At 46.0% G+C, this 20586-nt stretch overlaps 1 protein-coding gene across 5 annotated transcripts in view; it reads right to left on the bottom strand.

Annotated features, from left to right (window-relative positions):
* The window catches only part of LOC119167224 (delta(14)-sterol reductase TM7SF2), a 62575-nt gene that overhangs the window by 38400 nt on the left and 3589 nt on the right, over positions 1-20586 (bottom strand). For 2 of the 5 annotated variants that reach the window (XM_075866893.1, XM_075866892.1), the window contains exons 2-11: positions 20380-20424; positions 16449-16490; positions 16322-16354; positions 13014-13055; positions 12878-12910; positions 11900-11941; positions 9961-10390; positions 8424-8683; positions 1848-2045; positions 1007-1202 (exon numbers count right to left, since the gene is read on the bottom strand). In XM_075866893.1, coding sequence (XP_075723008.1) covers positions 1007-1202; positions 1848-2045; positions 8424-8683; positions 9961-10390; positions 11900-11941; positions 12878-12910; positions 13014-13055; positions 16322-16354; positions 16449-16490; positions 20380-20409 — 1306 coding nt within the window. In that variant the 5' untranslated portion in view covers positions 20410-20424. The remainder of the gene's footprint in view (positions 1-1006; positions 1203-1847; positions 2046-8423; positions 8684-9960; positions 10391-11899; positions 11942-12877; positions 12911-13013; positions 13056-16321; positions 16355-16448; positions 16491-20379; positions 20425-20586) is intronic. The other 3 variants (XM_075866895.1, XM_075866896.1, XM_075866894.1) reach the window with 2 other exon arrangements.

Genomic DNA, 20586 nt, shown 5'->3' with positions numbered 1-20586 from the left:
GGGAATGAGGCATGCCCCTAACTTCGGGCGTCCAGAAAATCGGTCGTGGACTGTATAAAAGATGCCACATTTGCCAATGCTGCACTCCTTCCGACTCATCGTCGCTGCTTCCCTCGCCGCTGACTTCAAACAGTGCGCAATCCTCGGTGTCATCAAGCGCATTGGATACGTCGCACTTCTTAAAAAGAGCGCACAATCGAAGTTCCTGGGATGTAGTCTCAGGCTGCAGCCCCACAAGCAATGCACTTCTTCGTCCACTCCAACAGTCCCGCTCGGCCTGAACGTTGGACGATGACACCGTGGCTCAAACTTTTCTTTTATAAGCGGCACTATGATGACACCGCGTGTTTGGGGCTATTGAGCTACGCCACACACAGACCATACGAGGCGCAACTCGAAATGACAAACGGCTCGCCTGAACAAGCCACAAAGATCAAAATGGCGGCCTCATGTGTGTACTGGAGTCAGGTGTTGGCTTGGCTACTAATGGCTACAATACCGTTTAGGTGGCGCTAACTGTACACCACTTTTCTCAGCGATAAATGGCGCATTTTTCACAATCCTCGAATCTAAGCTGACCCAGAGCTTGATATAAAGAAATTTGAACAAAACTATCGGACTAGATTCGAATAAGTAAGGCATAAGGATATGCAGCTGTCCACCATAAACCCAGAGACACAAATGTGTGGGAAAGTTCAGTCTGATACACTCAAGAAGTGCTTGATGTCACGATGTCATGAAAATGAGCGACCACTATTAGAGGAAGCATTGGAGGAAGCGACCACACTGGAGGAAGAAATCGAGAGTTTTATGTTCAGATTCTCACTACCTAAAGTCGACCCTTGCATTACAATCAAACATTGAAATCATGACACTTTGTATTAAGCCTGTGCAATTAACAGATGAAGGGAATCTGAACATCTCTCTTCCTGTACTTCTCAATTTCTGCGAGCACATTTGTGCTTGGTTGGACTTGTACGGAATGCTCAAAGTCGTCTACACTCACCGTTGATGCGGTAGTCGTAGGATATGCGATGCTTCAGGGCTTTGGAAGGGAAGCCCTGGACCGTGCGTCCGATAGGCAGAGCCTGCAGCAGGGCCTGGATAAGCAGGAAGGCTGGGTAGCCGATGAAGAGCTTCCAGTGAAAGTATGCGTCCAGCGTCCTGGGCACCCTGGGAGCCTTCATGATGGTGCAGCTCTCCTGAAATGAACAAACCACACGGCGAAGGCTCAGTGACACCAATTCCAGCTTGCTTTTCGATTGCCCCTTTTTTTCTGCTTTAGCTGTACCCGACCAGTATCTGAATGCCACGACGGAGCAGTTGCCTGTCTAAGCTTTCTGCCTGCTCCCCTTCGGCACCCCGAAGAACGAGAACGGTAAATTAATATAGCGGATAAGGATGCATTACGGATGTCAACGGTGAATTGACTTGTCATGGTTGCCCTTTCGATTTTGCATGCACGAAACCGTCTTATGACGACACCAACTACAGCAATATATCAGCTATAGAGATGACCATGAAAAGCCCTGCTTCACCATCAACTTTTGCATGCGTTCTAAGGTGAAATGACTCACAACAATACCATCATGCCACGTTAACTCCCGCTGCACGTTCCGAAAACTTACTAGAACACGAAATCTTTGAAAGAAATTAAGAATTTTAGGGCCACTGCACCGTCACCTACGGGCAATCCGTGCAATGACATGTCACCCGTGTCGTTGCACGTCCCTCTGTCCTTGTCTTTTTTGTGCAGTCAATATGTGAAACAGCAAGCACCAATTAGGCAAAACCAGAGTTCTGCCTAGAGAGCATTACACATCGTGCTCTGTGGTAGCCAAACTTACCTTCTGGCACAGCAGGTAGAGCACGAAGGCCAACGACGGCACCAGAAAGAACCAGAACAGGGAACTCAGCGTCATGCCCAGGCTGAAGGGCAGCCGCCACTGCGGCATGTGCACCCGGAAGCGAGCCCTCGGCTCCACGATGTTCACCAGGCCCTCCCTAGACGTTGACGGCCCCTTCTCATCATCCTCATCTTCCAGCTGCGAACGGGAGAACTTGTATTCAGGCACCAGATTCATCGAAGGCCTTCCTGAAAGACCTTTCTTTAAAGGCCCTCTTAAATGACTTACTGGGGTCGCTTATGCATCTAAGACTACGTGAAGGCAAAAGTCCTCCAGTGTGGGGGTTTACAGCTACATTACATCAGGCAAATCTTATATAACAAAAAACCAATTATGAAGGCTTTATTTTAGGAAAACCCTCATTTGTGCATCCACGCAGTACATAGAATCTGGACTCACTCGACACCGGCTAATGCACGCCTCTAAGAAACATGCCTCGACCCCCTCAATCTATCCCCCCTAAATCTCCTAACGGCACATGTTCAAGTTGGTGTATTTTTTCCACAAAAATGCAAAAAGAAAACGAAACAACCGCACTTGAGATGTGGTTGGGAAGGTGAAAAAAAAAAAAAAAAAAGCTACAAACACGAAGCTCAACTGGCCCCGTCTCCCAGTATCCAGCAGCAGACACTTTACTAGAAGCAAATAAAATTGTACACAGAGGTTCTTTGAATGGAAAAAAAAAAAAAATTTGTTCTGCAACTCAAAGAGCCTGAAACACCTGCCCGTAAACCCACATAAACTGGTGACACCACGTTTGCCCCTAGAAATTACTGCGAGAAACATCCGCGTTGAAACATATAACAGAGATATAACAGAACTAGAGCAATTGACGTCAGTGATGGAAGTGACTTCTTACTTTTTTGGAACATACTTTGGAGCAGGGAAGGTACTGCTTTGGAGCAGCCATAAGTGTTTTCGGAGCAAAACAAATGTCGGTTTGGAGCAGCTGCTGGTTTTAGGAGCGGATACAAAATTCGCCATACACTAATTAAGTTCAAAGCATCTTCGAAGCATCCCGTAAATATTATTATTTATTATCAAATAATTTAACAGATAACAATCAATGTATATTTCAAGAAGAAAACAAAAAGATGGCTGGTTGTTATAATGTGCTATGAAATCAGTTATATAGTAGCATTTTCAGCAAAAATCATACCAAACTGGAAAAACCTGAACACTGCATTTTCGAAGTAACCACAGTCCACATAACTTGTCAATTAAGCAGTAGATAATTGGTATGAAATAAAAGCCATTCTGCTCATTTTCACATTTCCCCATACTAGCCTGCAAAGCCTAGCTGAGAAAAAAAAAACAGCCTAATGAGCTTAATATTCCAGTTCTTGTCACACAATTGAGATAAAAGGTGATAATGCTGCACACCAGTAACACATTGGGATAATAGCATACACACTCTTTTTCAATTTCTTTATGACTTATGAGCTGTATATAAGCAGGTTAAACAGTAAAAGATTGTCATTCTCATTCTCTAAGTGCCATTCCGGAGCAGGTTTGGAGCAATTACTAACGAAAGTGGCTTTTTGGAGCAGCATAGAGCAGCACTTTTCACTTGGAGCAGTTTGTAGCAACTTGAGCAGCACTTCCATCACTGCATTATTATTTTCTGGGTGGAATGCTAGCCACAGTTACTGACAATATCCTTCAAACATAAACCCGAGAGTGGGTGGGTGTACAGGTGTATGGGAGCAGAGGTGTACAGAGCTGCATTTGCTTGTGCTTCAAAGCTGTTACCAATGTGAGGCAAACTAAAAAAGGAAGCAATAAAATGGACCGTTGAACAACTTACGCCACTATCGGTGTCCTGTAATTAAAAATTCAAAAGAAAAAGAGCAAGTGGTGAGAGCCGGAATCAAAATGGCGCTCAAGGCGGATCTGTGTAGCAAGAGCATCGTTAAACATGAGTTAATTAATTACACAAACCTTCCAAGCATCTTTATTCGGAGCATACTGCGTACTTACGCTGTAGGTAACAAGGGAACCTTGCCAGTATAAGACCTGTGCAGGAGTTTGCGCCAAGACAAAATTGTTAGTAATCTTATGCACGCCAGCAAAAAGAGAGAGTGAAGGCCATTTCACACGCTACTACGCTCAAACCTCATTATAACAAAGTAACATCTGCTACCAAAATATTTAACTGTATCGAAAAGTTTGTCATAAAAGTTATTTGTAACACTGTATCTATGGTAAAGCTATTGGTCACTGACTTCATTATAACCGATCATTCGTTATATCGAGGTTTGAGTGTACGAAGAGAGGGGAAAAAAATAATAAAAGCGTTGCCTTCTGCAGGTGGTGGGACGCTAATGTAGGGTTTTGCCCCACTACTGGTTGAAGGCACTGTTGCTTCCATCGCATCTACTCAAGTCAAGCAAATCGTCAAGTCACGAGGAAGCCAAAAGTTCCCATTAATCAGTTTGCGACCACTATTAGTGGCGGTTTTGTTTCACGCAGTCGCAATCCTCGCTCTGAAAATGCCATTGTTAAAGGGCCACTCACCAGGCCCCATACCGAATTTTAGTTAGACTGTGAAAGTTGTTGTGTGTCCGATGAGGAACATTTTGCCACAAAAATTTTTTTGAATCGGTTCATCACGAGCGGAGAAAACAGGTTTTTTGAAGCAGCGCGAAAAGAGGATGAGAGGAGGTGAATCGAAACCCTTGCCGCTCCTCAGCGTAGCCTTAACAAGCCAAATCTCTTCACCACCCTTTCCGGCATCCGACCAAGAGGTGACGTGCGCACGACGTGCCCAAATAAGTCCAACCCCCAAGCACGCAAGCGGCATTGCTTTGTTGACCAGCGTTATTTTAGATCTTTTGCCTGTTTCTGCGGGATCGTTTGGAAACGCTGGCTTAGATGCGGTAGAGTAGATGGGCACAATGAGTGCGCGAACGCGTAGGAGCATTTCAAGGTGGTCGTCTGCTCAATGCGCTGACCGCGGGGACACGAACGCATGCGAACCACTGGCACATTAGCCCCGCATCTCATATCATTTTATGGGAAAAAAATTAAAGAAAAACGTGCACAATTTTTTATTGCATCTCATTACTTATTTCAAATTTTATTAATCTCTTAAGGGGAGACACGGGTCTTTTAAAGCAAAAAATCATTTTTTCAAAATATTTTTTTTTTCGAAATCTTAACGTCCAAAAGAATCTATTGCAGGAATATTAACGCATTCCGATTAGTATTTATTTTGTTATTGCGTTCTAAAGAGATCTTCATGATTACTCTCGCTCGAAAACGCCCCCCCCCCCAAAACGGGCAATTTAGCCGCAGCACGGCCATTTTGGAATCATTCGAAAGCTAAATTCTTCAGCAATCCTGTTTTAGTGAGAAAACAACTCTAAGTCTGGCGACTATGGAGCTACATGCCACCAAAAAGGAGGAAATACTCGCACGGCATTGGCGCATTTATACCACGTGGGGGCAAATCCTGCTCTACGATTGGACGACCGAAAATTTCGTCTGCCCGACTGTGTGCAACAATGCGCGACTCCTTGTCACAATTTGTTCGGACGTGGCGATGGCTGGCGGGCGACGCAAATTCGCGACAGCTCATGCCTACGGCAAAAAACGCAAGCGCCGGTCTCGGATACCTGAAGCAGCGTCGAGTGAATCGACGGCGACGAGCTTCGCGACATGCGCCAGCAAGTGTACGATATCCACCGAAGCTGCAGCCGCGCAAGCGATGCCTGTGGCCGACGACACGAGGACAACGCGCGTTGATACGCATTTTGTGACAGAAGCGGAAAAAGTGGCAATTGAACATTGCGCGGAAGAGCAACGACAGAAGCTGTCCTCGTTATCAGCTACCCGCCGAAAGCGGTCGCTCATCGGAGATTCCCCGGAAGCGGCGGGGACCGGCACAGAGTTCACCCTACTAAGCCTACCGCTGCTGAACCAACTGCTTCGGTGCGCGAAATGCGAATTCTGCTCTGGCCCATTGAACATTTCACGGGGCGACCGTGAGTACGAATTGGCAGTTAGAATAGTGGTGAACTGTGCCGTCTGCGGAGATGTCAGCGCCGGATGGAGCTCGCCGAGAGCAGGGGGGAATGCGACCTGCAACCCTTTCGAAGTAAATGTGCTTGCGGCTCGTGCAGTTATGAGCCCGGGCAATGGGCAGACCGTGCTAAATGACATTTTTTCGGCCCTGAATGTGTCTCGTCGTGGAATGCACAACAAAACGTACCAAGACTACGTCAAAACCAAGATGAACCCTGCCGCGATGAACGCATCCACGGGTATTATGAGCGAGTGCGCAACAGCTGTGAAGGCCATCTATTCTGAACTGAATTTCGGGAACCCCGGCAATATCGCAGTTTCCTTCGACGGGACTTGGCTCACTCGTGGCCACTTGTCACGCATTTGTGTGGGAACTGTAATAGAACTGTAATAGAACTGTTTTCAAGCTATAAGTTGGACTTCAAAGTTCTCTCGAACTTCTGTTTGGGTTGCGAGATTGGCCCCAAGGACGACGACCCTCGATACAGTGAGTGGCAAGCTCGGCACAAGTGCCAAAAAAAACCCTCTTCGAGCAAGCCTGGCCAGATGGAGGTGGAGGCTGCCAAAATTCTGTTTCGCCAGTCCCTCGAAAAGCATCGATTCCGCTACACAACGATGTTGTGCGATGGCCATAGCCGTGCTTTCAACAGCCTTCAGGAGGAGCAAGTGTATGGCTTCGTGTCTATCGAAAAGGAGGATTGCGTAAATCATATAAATAAAAGGATGGGTGCTGCACCGAGACACCTCCTGCAGAAGAGCAAGGGGGAAGGTCGGCCAAGCCTCGGTGGCAAAGGAAAGCTCACTGCTGAGCTTGTAACGAAGCTTACAAATTATTATGGTTGGGCACTCAAGGCACACCAGGGAAACATCGATGAGATGGAGAATGCTGTCTTTGCCACTTACTATCATGTGACTTCTACTGATGCAAAGCCACATTCACGGTGAGAAGACTCATGGTGTGCCCACAACAAGGCAGTGGCAAGGCAGCAGGCTCCTCCTAAGCATCGGTACAACCTCCCCGAATATGTTGCAGAAGCGCTCCTTCCAGTGTACACTCGCCTCTCAGATCGAAAGCTGTTGGAGCGCTGCCAAAGAGGCAAAACTCAAAACTCGAATGAGAGCCTCCATTCAGTGATCTGGTCGCTTGTACCGAAAACCAAGCACGCCTCGCTCTTCACAGTCGAAACTGCTGTTGCGGAAGCGGTTGCTCAGTTCAATGCTGGAAAGAAACATGCTTCTGAGGCCATTTTGAAGGAGATGCATTTGAACCAAGGCAACACAGATGTTGAAAGATGTCTGGAAAAAGACCAGCAGCGGCTAGCAGCATGTGACAAAAAGCATACCAGAGCAGAAGACCTCAAGAATGCCATGAAGAAGAGGCATGTGAAGGAGAGTGATGGTGATTATGAGCCTGGTGGCTTCTAGAGCTAAAAGGACTCCCATCTGTTGCTTTTTTGGCAAGAATTAAACCTATATATAGTGTTCAAACTTCTTTTTGTGTTTTCTCAAAATCAGTTTTTTGCCTATGTGCCCGCAGGATCTTTTGATCTAGTGATCAGATTTCAACGATTCTTGTTGCAATTGACAGCTTACGAGTTCCTATACACAATCAGACTACTAAAATTTATATTTAGTCAAGAGAAAATTTTTTATGTGCTGATAAATCTCATGAAAATTCTCTTGTTCCCAACCATTATATTACATATGGCAATAACTTTTATAAAGATAGAGCTAAAATTACAGTGATAGTATAGCTGTGATCCTTGATTATTCTGACTATGTCCATATAAAGTGTTCAAGGATATTTAATGATTAAATTGCATAATAATTGGGCAATCCAACTATTCATTATTTATTCAATATCTCTAAAACTACTTGAGATAAAAGCCAATGAATTGCATATATCTTCACAGCAGGTTAAAAGATACATTGCCTGAAAATTTCATTTGAATATGATAATAAATAGAAAATTTTTTTAGAACACCAGAGTCTCCCCTTAAAGCAACAAATACATAAACTACGCATTTTGTGTTAAATAATGGTTGCCATGTCACGTGGTATACTGTTGACAACGCCAGAGCAGAGTCGTCTACGTAGAGGACCAACGTCACTGCATTGCCGTGTACGTAGGGCCATTCATGCGCCCACGTCATGCCCACGTCATGCCCTCCTTCTCTAGGCGTGCGCCGGCAGAGGGGAGGGGGAGCAGCGTTCATCTTGAAATTTGAGCCATTTCCGCAGTGCGTAGCGTTGCAAATTTTGGTAGACGTGATCATGAAGGCCTCGTCTACGCATTGCGCTTGCCAGCTCAAAATTGTCAAACCTAGTGAGTGGCCCTTTAACGTGTTGCTGTTAAAATTTCCAACATGCTGGTCGCTTGCAGCTGACTGTCGTGGCGAGAGTATGAGCTATTCTAGCGCCCGAAAAAATTGCCACATTTCAACCCGTTGCAAAATGGTTTAGAGAGGAATTCGTTCGGACACTACTCACCGAGGTCGCATGCATGGTGGCGATGCGAGAGGAAGACCGCACTGCGTGGGGTGACACGCCTGCCACGGGCGAGCTCACTACGCGACGAGTGATGGAGTTGGTGGTGAGGCTCACCACGGGCTGCGAGGCCGAGGCGCCCAGGGGCGTTGAGAGGCTTGCGCGGCTGAGCACCGGCGGTTTCTCGGTGATTTCCAATGACGACGATGAAGATGAGGAGGACACCGGAATGCGCGAGGGGCCAACCCGCAGGGAGTCGTCACCTGCAAGGTTCAATGAACATGGAGTTCGTAGTCTACTACACTAAAGAAAAATCTGGTGCCAGTGTCTATGGGAGCCACAAAACACAACACTCCGGCCAGAACGACAATGATAAGCAGAACATAGATTTGCCTAAGCTTCTCTCTTTTTTTTTTTTTTGAGGGGGGGGGGGAATTGGCTATGTGCAGCTTGCAGCCGCTGTGTCACAAGGTGAAGTGCAGCAAAAGTTCAACGGTCTCACCTCCCCACTTGCACCCCCATTCTTTTATCCGGAATAAATTAAATAAAAATAAAGAACAGACAGAGATCAGCAAAAAACAAAGCCAAAGACTAAAAATGCATTGAAGAAGGATGGCTATTTGGGCTAGTTGGTTTGAAGACGAAGACTAAGCACGAAGACTAAGCAAATTCACGTATTAGCCATCATTCCCGTGGTAGCTGAACGATCGCCACTTGTGTATCGCGAGCTTTGAAACATCCACTGGATTCAAATATTTCTTATAGTTCAAAGATATAAAGAGTGAAGTGCTTTGTCCTTTAATTACTGAAAAAAAAAAAAGAAAGAAATGCCTGAAAAGAGGTCAGCATACCTCTTTTCAGAGGACACCCCACGCATTACGCTTCAATGAAAATATTGCGTTTCATTTCATTTCACACATGGCTTAATGGAATTACCAAGGGCCAGAACATTATGTTGTGCGTTTTCTTCACGTTTAATAAGTTGCAACTTATTATTGATTGATATAGGGGGTTTAACGTCCCAAAACCACCATATAATTATGAGAAACGCCATAGTAGAGGGCTCCAGAAATTTAGACAACCTGGGGTTCTTTAATGTGCACCCAAATCTGAACACACGGGCCTACAACATTTTCGCCTCCATTGGAAATGCAGCCACCGCAGCCAGGATTCGATCCCGCGACCTGGGGGTCAGCAGCCGAGTACCTTAGCCACTAGACCACTGCGGCGGGGCCCTTATTAAGCATAAACATAAGCCTCACAATAACCAGATCACGTGAGACACGCACGTAACATTGTTATATAAAATAAAGTTTGTGATAAATGCAAAATTGTAACTAAAACTGTATTTGTGAAACAATTTTTAGTTAATTTGTTATAATCAATAATTTGTGAGCTCTGCCTTCTTTATATTGAGTTCTGAGTGTACACTGAAGCAACAGGCAACAAAAAAAGCAACCTTGGCTTTTCTATTAGACCAGGTTTCAGTACACAGCCGAAGTCCCAGGCGCCGGACCCCCACAAAATAAACTGTACACACCTTTCTCTCTTGCAGGGCTGACGCTCTTCTTTCGCTGTGTGGTGGTGCGCGCCGGTGACTTAGATGGTGCTCTCGTCTTGGCTGGAGTCTTCCTAGCCGGACTCTTGGCCACCGGTGATTTGCGCGCCGGGCTCTTGGGGGCGGGCGATTTGGGTCGCCCCGGACTCTTGGGTCGTGCAGTCTTTGGCAGGCGTGCAGGGCTCTTCGGCGCCGGGCTTTTCTTGGCCGGACTTTTGGCCTTCTTGGCAGGGCTGGGTGACTTGGGAGTGGCGGCCTTCTTCTGCGGCGACCGGGGCGTTCTCGGGGACGTAACAGTGGCCCGGGATGCGCTGCGGCTTCGACTGCGGCTTGTGACACGCTTCGTCTTGGGCGACTTGGACGCTGAGCGGCTTCGGGTGGTACGGCTGCGCACCGTTACCGAAGTCTCGGTCTGCGTGGGGGGATGGGGTAAAGGAAAAAAAAAGAGAGAAAGAACGAATGAAAGATCAACCCTGTAGCAATATGCAGCTAGGCTGTGCACTTGTTAAATACACACTAAAGTGAATCACTACATCATAAGTTGTTTTTCAAACTTTCAATTGTGATTAATTCACAATCATATTCATTATTAAAGCTTCATTAATGAATTTCCACAGTGCCAACCGAGCACATAAATATTGGTGAGACATCACAAATTAAAGCTCACCTTTTTGCAATTAGATCACAATGGCTCAATGAACTGTGCCTCGTTATGCCTATGGCTCCCCCCAGAACACAATTTCATTTGTCCTTACTGATAAAAGGCAGGCCTCTTTAGCAGACGTCTATGACACCATGGTAAGTTGGTGAGGCACTTCAAAGTGGCGTCGCCACTCGTGTCGTATCATCTTCTCAAGGCGAGGTGTTTTTTATGCATTGTGGAACGATTCACGAATACAGGTGACATCAGTTTCCTCTGTACAACGTTTGTGAATGCCAGGTCAGTACCAAGAGTCACACTTGGGAGCACAACAAAATGATGCATGGTGTGCGTGCGACATTTCACTTGCAGGATTTACCACCACCAAGCATGAAGACTATACACCTATACTCTGTGACAAAGATATTTTTAAATTAGAGCGAAGGCTTAGGAAGTGGGACTTCCACAGATCCGTGTTGCTCCGCAAGTAGTGCAGCAGCTTTCAGGTTTGCTCGCCGGTATGGTTAGCGTGTCCAGAAAAATATATACACGAAGAATGTGAATGACAGAAACCTCTCAATTGTTCAAATTTCATTTCAGTGTGATATTATGCGTACACTTTTCTAGGAGAACTACGCAGCCTGTCTGCAGCTTGCAGCTGCACAGTGACCCACCGACGTCCCGCATGCCACGTTTCCTTTAAAAATGGCCGTACTGAAAAGATAGTGCTGGCTAAGAAATGCAAAGAAAAAGAATTTTGCCAATGACTTCCCACCAATGTTTTGAGCCTCATAATAAATAAAGCAGCATTTGTCTCAGCAAGACAAATGAGAAAACCATCAATAATGTTAAGTACTATCTCTTGGCGCAGTGATAGTCGTGCGCTTCAGTTTTGTAGCTTCCACAGCGCTGTCAAGAAATGTTGCTGCCGTGTATACACTCATGCATCTACAAGGTTTCCTGCAGTGGCAATATTTTTTTTATTAACCTGCGTCAGACAAAACGGCACTTCGAACGCGAGAACCGGCTGGTCCGGCCTCCCGCTCTTTTGCCTGAAACTTGTGATTGCTGAATGGGAACCTCTTATAGCGTTGCGAGATGCTGATGTAGCAAGCAAAAGCAGCGATTTGTCACCCAGTGTTCGCGTGCAAATGGGGAGGTGATGAAGATCTCTGCGGCAGTGTTTGTGAGTTGATTGAGCATGACCACGCTTTCGTGGTGCAACAAGAGCGTTAGGCGGTCCAGGCAAAATGAGAAAAACGGTTTACCGTCCCCACTCACTGTGTAACTGGTACGGGCGCTGTACCGTGGCGATGAACTGGACTGTGCAGAAAAAGAGAAGTGATGTGAGCCGCGGTGCTCACACTCAGAACAGTAGTGCCGCATGACATCGCAAATGGCCCGAGTCTTGCAGAACGTTATGCTCCTCTCTCAAATAGCACGTCATGCACACCTCACATTCTCACATGCGCAGCACCTTGATGAATGCTATACTGTTTCATCAATATGAAAAAAGACAAAGTAAGCTGCTCTAAGACCTACCGATAACATTTGAAATGTCCTTGAATTACCTGTTAAGTACCTAAAACATTTGAGGGCTTGCTTATGCCAGTATATACCGAATTTAGACAAATCAAAATTTCACTGCAGTTGGTTGCTAAAGCTGATGGAACACTGCAGGCACACGGTTCCACAGATATTACGCAGAATATCTGTGGCACATTTCACTTGTCGTAGTCAATGGATAGTGTCCACATTAATAAATCACCATTTAATGATTTCACAACAATCGTTCTTATCGCAGCGTTCAGTAATTTGAAAAGTGTAATATGTACGCATACAATTTATGCTATTGGGATGCATATTGTCTGTCAACTCGGCAAGCGTGGCGCTAACTGTCGTTGTGATGACGGCGACCTGGGCATTTGCGACATATTGCATTTTCCACCCACGAAAGATGAGCCGCAGAGTTGAGCCGCAGAGCTTCGCTCTTAGTCGCAGCCGTTCATGTAGCGTGTGGGTAGCCACAACTCCTGTACATTGCAGTGATTTCTGCCAACAGTGCAGGGTCCGTTGAAACGGTCCTGATAAAATTTTGGAACTTTGCTAGAGCTTTTATTATGCTGATCTACTAAAGCTATGCTGGGAACCTCTTACTGATTATAACTTTGGCTGATCTGTCCCCAGAATCTCAAATCGCAACCACAGAGTTCCTAAGCAGGCCTAGCAAAACGGACCACAGGATTAGCTGTCACTTACAGATAAGCTGCTCAAAGTCCACGCTGAGCGCCGCTGTGCGAAGAATTAGAAGACGTATGAGCAGTGACAGACTGACATGGTCTGCAGACGTTACAACGCATTTGAGAGTTTTATGATATAATGATAAAAAATTTACCCTGGCAACGCTTCCACTGGTCGAATCCGATGTTGAGCTTGACTGCGTGAAAAGGTTTGTAGATGCACATAATTCATGCTATTTGAATTTATGTTGTCTGTCAACGTGGCAAACTTTGCGCAGACTGCATTTTTCGTTGTACGAACATCGCTGCAAGAACAGCTATGTGGACGTTCGCTGCGTGCTGGGTGTTTTTCATGCGAAAGATCAGCCTTGCAGCCCCAGCTTAAAGTGCCACTAAACAATGGGAAGGCAAAGCACGACTGAGACAATGAATCCAGTTGTGCTTTGCCTTCCTCTTGCTATGAGCAAACTAGCCCAGATCAAAGTCTAACTGCCAGTAAACAGGCTTCGACTTTTTCAAGTGCGGAGCACTTGAGGGGCTCACCTTGTCTATCAATACATTTCATGTGGCATGATTACGCTCACAGTACAGTGCTTAATACAGGCCGTAACACGACTATCAATACTAAGACAGGGTCAAAATGAATGAACAAGGTCTAAAGTAGTACAACTAATAGAAATGAACAAGAAGAAATCCAAACAACTAACCTAAAATTGCTACAAACATACATTTTGGAAACACACGTGCGACATTGGTGGCGCGCAAGAAAGAACGCCATCACCTCGCCGAGCAGGCTAATGCCCCTCCCCCTGCGCTTCACGAGCGCTGTGTAAGTACATGCGATAGGGAAAATAACTTGACCGAACTCGCTGCAGACATGTATATTAACTGCCGCAGCAATCAGGAAGTCGATAAAGCGTATCAAATGGTAGTAATCGCACACCAAGTTTCCAAACCTCCCTAACAAAACCGTACAAGCTTACATCAAATATCGGCGTCAACACTTCGGTAAACGAAGCAGTGGGAACTCTACAAACTGGATTTCACAGTACTAGGGCTGCCATGTTTTTCTTTTTTTAAATCTTCTAAACAAGTTTGTCAATTCATGCAGAATGCCGCATTGTTCTTATTTTAGGGCCGAAGCTCCTTTAGGCGCAGGTCTGTACATCCTCCCATGTATGTAGTAGTAGTAGGTAGCCATCGGTGGCACATTCCCGCTCTGGAGTGGGCAAGTGCCACAGGGGATGAGAGATGGCAGTACTTGGAGTGTTCATTAGATGCGCGCCCTGACGGACTAGCAGAGGGACATATGAACAGAGGCATGAATGGTTGCGCGGACGGGCTAACGGATGCTTCGCCCCACTCATCATCATTCACTCCGTGGATATGGTGTGGTTTTTATGAGCAGCCCCCATTCTTAAACAAAATTTCTGCGCCTTTCAGCAGCGTCTGTCCAATCCTTGCACCCGAAATGACAATCTTGCCAGAGGCAAAATCAACTTCCACTGACTTTGTCAATGGGTACCCTACACTGCAGAGGTACTGCCATGCCTTTACCATGCTTTCTCACCACCCTGTTTTAGCACGAGTGTCGCGTGGAGGCAACCTAGCTCGGCCATCGGCTGCATACCGATGACGTAATCACCGACATCTCGTCGAGTTGCCAAAGTGGGCATAGTGACGACAGTAAACTACGCCTACCCCTTTTGACTGTCCAGAAGGGGGGAGGCCGAGCGAGACAGTAAAACCAGCCAAAGAGGGTTGTTCTGTACCTCGCAACTGCTCCACACAGCGTCTCCTTCTTCGTTTGGTGGGTTAGTTTTCTGAGAGCATTTTGACCTCAGCTCTTGACTGATCAAGGCCAACTTGAGACGCACAATGTTCGACCAGTAAGTAGTAGTAACACCCTTCTTCGGAAAATTTTTGCGGAAGCATGTTGAAACCATACAAGCGCGCAGTTACAGCTTCATCACACATTTTGGACCACAGGGTTGTTTAAAGGCCCTCTAAGAAATCAAGAGGGCAACCAGAATGCTTCTCTCTTGGTTTTAGTCGGTCGCGTAGTGCTGATCGCCACAACTTTTGTGCGCCACAGTGACTTCTGCCAAGAGCGCGGTGTCAGTCGAAGAGGTCATTTTAAGATTTTGCAATGAGTCTTGTGGGGGGTGCTGACACCCCCTGTAAAGTTGTTTGTGCCGTGTGGCGCACGTGTCTCGCCCAAAAGCCGCATTTAGGGTTACAACTTGTGGGGGTGCTGACACCCCCCCCCCTGTAAAGTTGTCTGCGCCGCGTGGCGCACGTGTCTCGCCCCAAGGCTTTATTTCGGTGGTGACCACCGCCCGGCGATAGATGGCCTTGTGTTCGCTTTGAGTACCACTGTTGGTAGAGTGGTAGCGCCGGCGGTGGCCCCTGGCAGAAGGCAGGCCTTGGTGGTGGGCGAGAGTTGAGCGAGCCTCTTCTGCGCGTGGCAGCTGCCGCGAACGGTTGCGTGTAGCGTGGACCCCCGGTGCTCGGCACCGCGGGCTTCGCGCCGAGGCCCACGTGGAAAGTCAGGCGTTGGCGACGCCGCCTTGGGTATGTGGTAGTGTGTGTTTATCATGTTATTGTGTGTTTAGTGTGTCACTGCGTTATGTTGTTTGTATGGTAGCATGCTAATTAAAATTGATGTAACATTCGGCGGACAATATCGTCATCTAAATTAGTTAATAAATGTATGTATGTTGTGTGCTTTGTACCGACCGCATTTGCTGTGTCCGTTCACTCCAAGAGCGTGGCGTGGCGATGCGCTCGTTCACCTCGCCGAGACCCCACAAACTACCGGGTGGTAGGTGGCGTTGATTACCACTGCCATCATCATCATGGTTGTGACAGTGGTAGTGCCGGTAGTGATCCCTGGCGGAAAGCAAGCCTTTGTGGCGGGCGAGAGTTGAGCCAGTCCCTTCTGCACGCGGCGGCTGCCGCGAACGGTTGTCTCTAGCGAGGGTCCTCGGCGCGTGGCACCGCGGGCCTGCGCGCCGGCGGGGCCCTCGTGGTAAGTCAAGTGTTGGCGACGCCGCCTTGGGTGTGTTATTGTGCCTTTGTCATGTTTTGTAGTGTATGAAAATTGTGTGTAAAGATGACTTACCGTGTTAATTACGATTTATGTAACAATTCGGCGGACGATATCGTCGTTGTAAATGAGTTAAATAAATGTATGTGTATTGTTTGGTTTGTACCGACCGTGTCAACTGTGTCCTTTCACTCCAAGAGCCCGGCTCTCGCAAATTCGAGACCCCACAGTCTAGTGCTGATGACAACGTTAGACAACCAGAGCCATGGCGCTGTTTCTCCGCTGCTCCGAACTTTCAGGCTGATCTGTCCTAGCTATCCGAAATGCTTATAGCCAAGTTTTTGAGGAACTACAGAACAAAATTTGCTTATTCAGCGCTGCACTGCAACAAAAGAAACTAGTGCCGTCACTTACAGTGAAGTTCCTCGACGTCCACGGTGAGCTTGACTGCGCAAGAAAGTAGAAGAGATACGAGCAGCGATATGTAGATTCTATGTGGGGACGTTAAAATGGATTTGTTAGATAATGAGAAGAAATGTACCGTGGCCGTGGGTGCGCTGGTAGACTCCAATGTCGAACTCGACTGCACGAGAATATTTGAAGGAGAAAAAGGACGAACGTTACTCAACAGGTGCATTCAAAGAGCTGTGAACGGGGCCCGCCTCATTTTCTACAGACTTCAGCAGCCTGTTAAGCCAGTAGTGATGGCTAACCCCGTGAAGCAAGAAAACTTTCGTGCTAAATGGTTCCAACTTCATTACTTGGCCTTCCTCCTGTGGTCTAATACAATATTTAAAATTCCGGGATCACTAAGTGCTCGATTGGCTTTAATGTTTCTTCTCTGAAACTAACGGAGTAGGCTCGCAATGGACTGGGTTCGGAGAATATCCAGCAAAGACTCTCGCATTAACCCCGACTTATGGTTGCCTCTTCTTCTGGTTCGACAAGTCACCTAATGAACATTTCTGGGTACAATATCAACACATAGCTCTCTATCTCTCATTCCATTGAATGCATTCCCACCTTTACCGGAGCCCCGCCGCGGTGGTCTAGTGGCTAAGGTACTCGGCTGCTGACCCGCAGGTTCGAATTCCGGCTGCGGCGGCTGCATTTCCGATGGAGGCGGAAATGTAGGCCCGTGTGCTCAGATTCGGGTGCACGTTAAAGAACCCCAGATGGTCGAAATTTCCGGAGCCCTCCACTACGGCGTCTGTCATAATCATATGGTGGTTTTGGGACGTTAAACCCCACATATCAATCAATCAATCATCACCTTCACCGGAGGTATATCTTGCTCAAAAGTGAATTTCTGGTGAGATGACCCACTATAAAATCAAGAATTTTCTTAAAGACAACAAAACCTATATTTTCCCCAGGCAACTTGAAGATTTCCCAGAGGTTATAGCATTTACTTGCATTAACTTCATGAAACGACAATGTATTATCGCAGTTAACAATCTGTCTGTTTCAGAGCTAACAATGACTTGCAAATAAGACATTGCTTAGCAAGGTAGCACGACGAAACCTCACTATCGCATTGCTCTTTTACATAAGCAATGAGCAACCAACATGCAGTTCATCATGGTATAACATCAGGCGGCAAGCACGGACACAGAAGAAGAAAACCAGACAACACACAATGCCGACAATGAACTGCACTGTGGAAAAAGGGGACAGATGTGAAACTTATCCCTAAACGTTGAGACATACCAGCGTTGCCCATCATTCAGGCACAAGTGCGGGAGATGACTAACTAAATCACATCTGCCATGAAAATAGTTTGTTACATCTGGAAACTTGTTCGAAAATATTGATTGATATGTCGGGTTTAACGTCCCAAAACCACCATGATTATGAGAGACGCGGTAGTGAAGAACTTCAGAAATTTCGACCCCCTGGGGTTCTTTAACGTGCACCCGTACCTGAGCACGCGGGCCTACAGCCTTTTTGCCTCCATTGGAAATGCAGCCGCCGCAGCCGGGATTAGATCCCGCGAACTGCGGGTCAGCAGCCGAGTACCTTAACCACTAGACCACCGTGGCGGGGCTTGTTCGAAAATATACGAAATGACTATTTGTACACTAATAATAGCAAAGTTATTGGTCACTTGCATAATTATAACCCATAATTCGTTAGTTATATTGCAGCGTGAGTGTATTTCAATTTTTAATGCAAGCTAATCGAAGCCTTGGACACGCATGTGCTTTCAATATTAATGCCAAGCCTCTACTATGAAAGGCATGTTCATTCTCCTGTCTGACGCGTTTATCGACTGTAGGTGTGCACCAGTCACAACAATGCAATGAAAGATTATACAGTTTTCTTCTGGACAAGGAAGTCTTGCACTAAATGAATCTCTTCCATCTGTGTTTGCGTGCTTTACTTTTCTGCTGTCTCAAATGTGTGTCACTTCTCCAACAAGGCCATTCAAAACATGCACGCCACGTGCTGCTTGCTCGCAGGAACATAGCATTCAGAGTTGCCCGTCGTGCGATACCACGCAACAGTCGGCATGCGGTGAAGTGAAATGTCTCCATGACTGTGAGGCAGGCTGCCAGAATGTAGATTGCACCGAGTCCTCGTACGAATGACAAGCAGAGAAAAAGGCCGAGGTTATCTAGAATTGGGTTCAACCCGTGTCAAACGCAAATACACTCAAACCTCATTACAACAAGTTGCATCTTACAAGAAAATAAATTCGTTATATCCTAAAATTCATTAGAAAGATTATTTCTAACATTATCTATTACAAGACTATTTTTCATTTACATTGTTATAGCCAATATTTTGTTATATCCGTGTTCGTCATATTGAGGTATGAGTGTAAGTGCAAGTTAGACTGCACATTGGTGTGACGTTACATGCACCCTTACAACGTAATGCAGCGTTCCCTTCAAAACTTCGAATATATTTTTTGCCAGCAAGAATTGCTAAGGCCAAGTTCAGCATTAGCAATACGAGCACAATGGGCCCTGCATGGATTTGCCAAAACACTTCTTCTAGGGGCTTCAACTAGCTCATTGATACTGCACTGAAACCGTGTTCAATGAAGTAATGCATCATAAATTCTTTTGATGAAAAAATCCATAAACAAAGGTTGGGTGCACAAACCAACATTCCGGCAAGAGGACTTCTTGAAACGTTGGCTCGAGCACACAACTACTGTTTATAAAGTTTTTTTTTTGTTCATCACAGCTTCGATACTTTCCTTGCTGTCACTTTTTGTTGATAAATGCTTCCTACTCGTGATTCGTTTTATGGCCCAATATAACAACAGCTATTATGCACCAATGACAAGGCTATCCTTAGAGAAAAAGAGGGATGAAAAAAAATAAAAATAAAAGGGATGAAACATTCTTTCACAGTTTGTTTAAAACCACCGCATTCCCTGAAAATTAAAAAAAAAAATATTCAAGTGACACTAATACATGTTGTGATATCATTAAATGCGAAAAGTGAAGTGCTCTGTATAGCTCCAGAAAGCAATCCTGTCTTTTGAATCCAAATATGTTCACAGAATGTGCTTGATGCAACTTGCCACGGTTGCACATGAATGTATGAACTTTGTGCCTGGGTAATTGAAGTGCGCAAGCGCAAACGCTGGACAAAGTAAGCAGGGGCGTGAAAATAAAGTATACATTTTGAATACTGAATCGAAGATGACCCGAGTAGTGAAACGAGCAAATAGAATGGAATACCTCTTGAACAATGAATGTTTCTGTATTAACAGTACAAAATTAACATTAAAATTCCATTATTCATATTTGAGCATAGCAAAAGTGCAAACGATTATCCACGTATAGATAGATAGGAGTACGATCGAATCCATGTGACTCTTCCGAGTGAGCGAATTCGTTGCATAGCCATAAAAGCTTCGCTCTCCAAACAATGCAGCCCGCTACACTACAAAATCTCGCATGTTTTATGCCTACACTATGCGTTCCACCACAAAACATGACTTTTATCTAGTGATTCCGCATTTATTTGTGTGTTCCAGCTGACGTTCTGAAATACTCTCAAAGCGTCCAAAAAGATATTTGTCCTTACAAATGGCAACTGTTTGTTTATAAGACTGTGTCAAATAACACCGTTTGCTTATATATCAGAATATTTGGGAATGCCCCTAAAAGTTAGACAAATCTGCAAGTTGTTGCCACAGTAGCCGCACAATAGCGGCGCAAAGCCCTTTTCGAGACTTTGTGTGAAGACGGAACGCTGCGGACGATGACGACAAAAAGGCTGACTCGACATGCAAATGTAGTAAAGGAGGCATGGAAAAGCAGCACTATATTTCTTCCTCTTCCACTCCGCAACCACCACACAGCCATCACGCGCAGTTTTACCTTCGTGACGGACGACAGGTGCACGACGGCGAACGAGTCGTCGACGAATTGGATTTGGCACCGGTTGCCCTGGATATGAATCACCCGCGCAGGCAGCGGATGATCCTTAACAACCACGTGGGAACCTACCTCAACGTTGCTCTTTCTCGGAGGAGCCATCCTTGCTTGCTACGCCTGCGACAACAGAAGACAAGGAGTGTCAGTCAGGTTGAATGGAGACGGTGCACGACTGGATATACAGTGGTTCTCACAGAATGAAAAACATCAATTTAGGGCTAGGTAACGCGCACACCGGAATAAAAAAAATTTAAAAACAGGGGAGAGGCGTTACCACAT

The sequence above is a fragment of the Rhipicephalus microplus genome, chromosome 6 (genome assembly GCF_043290135.1).
Source record: "Rhipicephalus microplus isolate Deutch F79 chromosome 6, USDA_Rmic, whole genome shotgun sequence".
NCBI classification, from domain to species: domain Eukaryota; kingdom Metazoa; phylum Arthropoda; class Arachnida; order Ixodida; family Ixodidae; genus Rhipicephalus; species Rhipicephalus microplus.
Note: the sequence above shows the minus strand (reverse complement) of the source record. Positions and strands in the feature narration are given on the sequence as shown.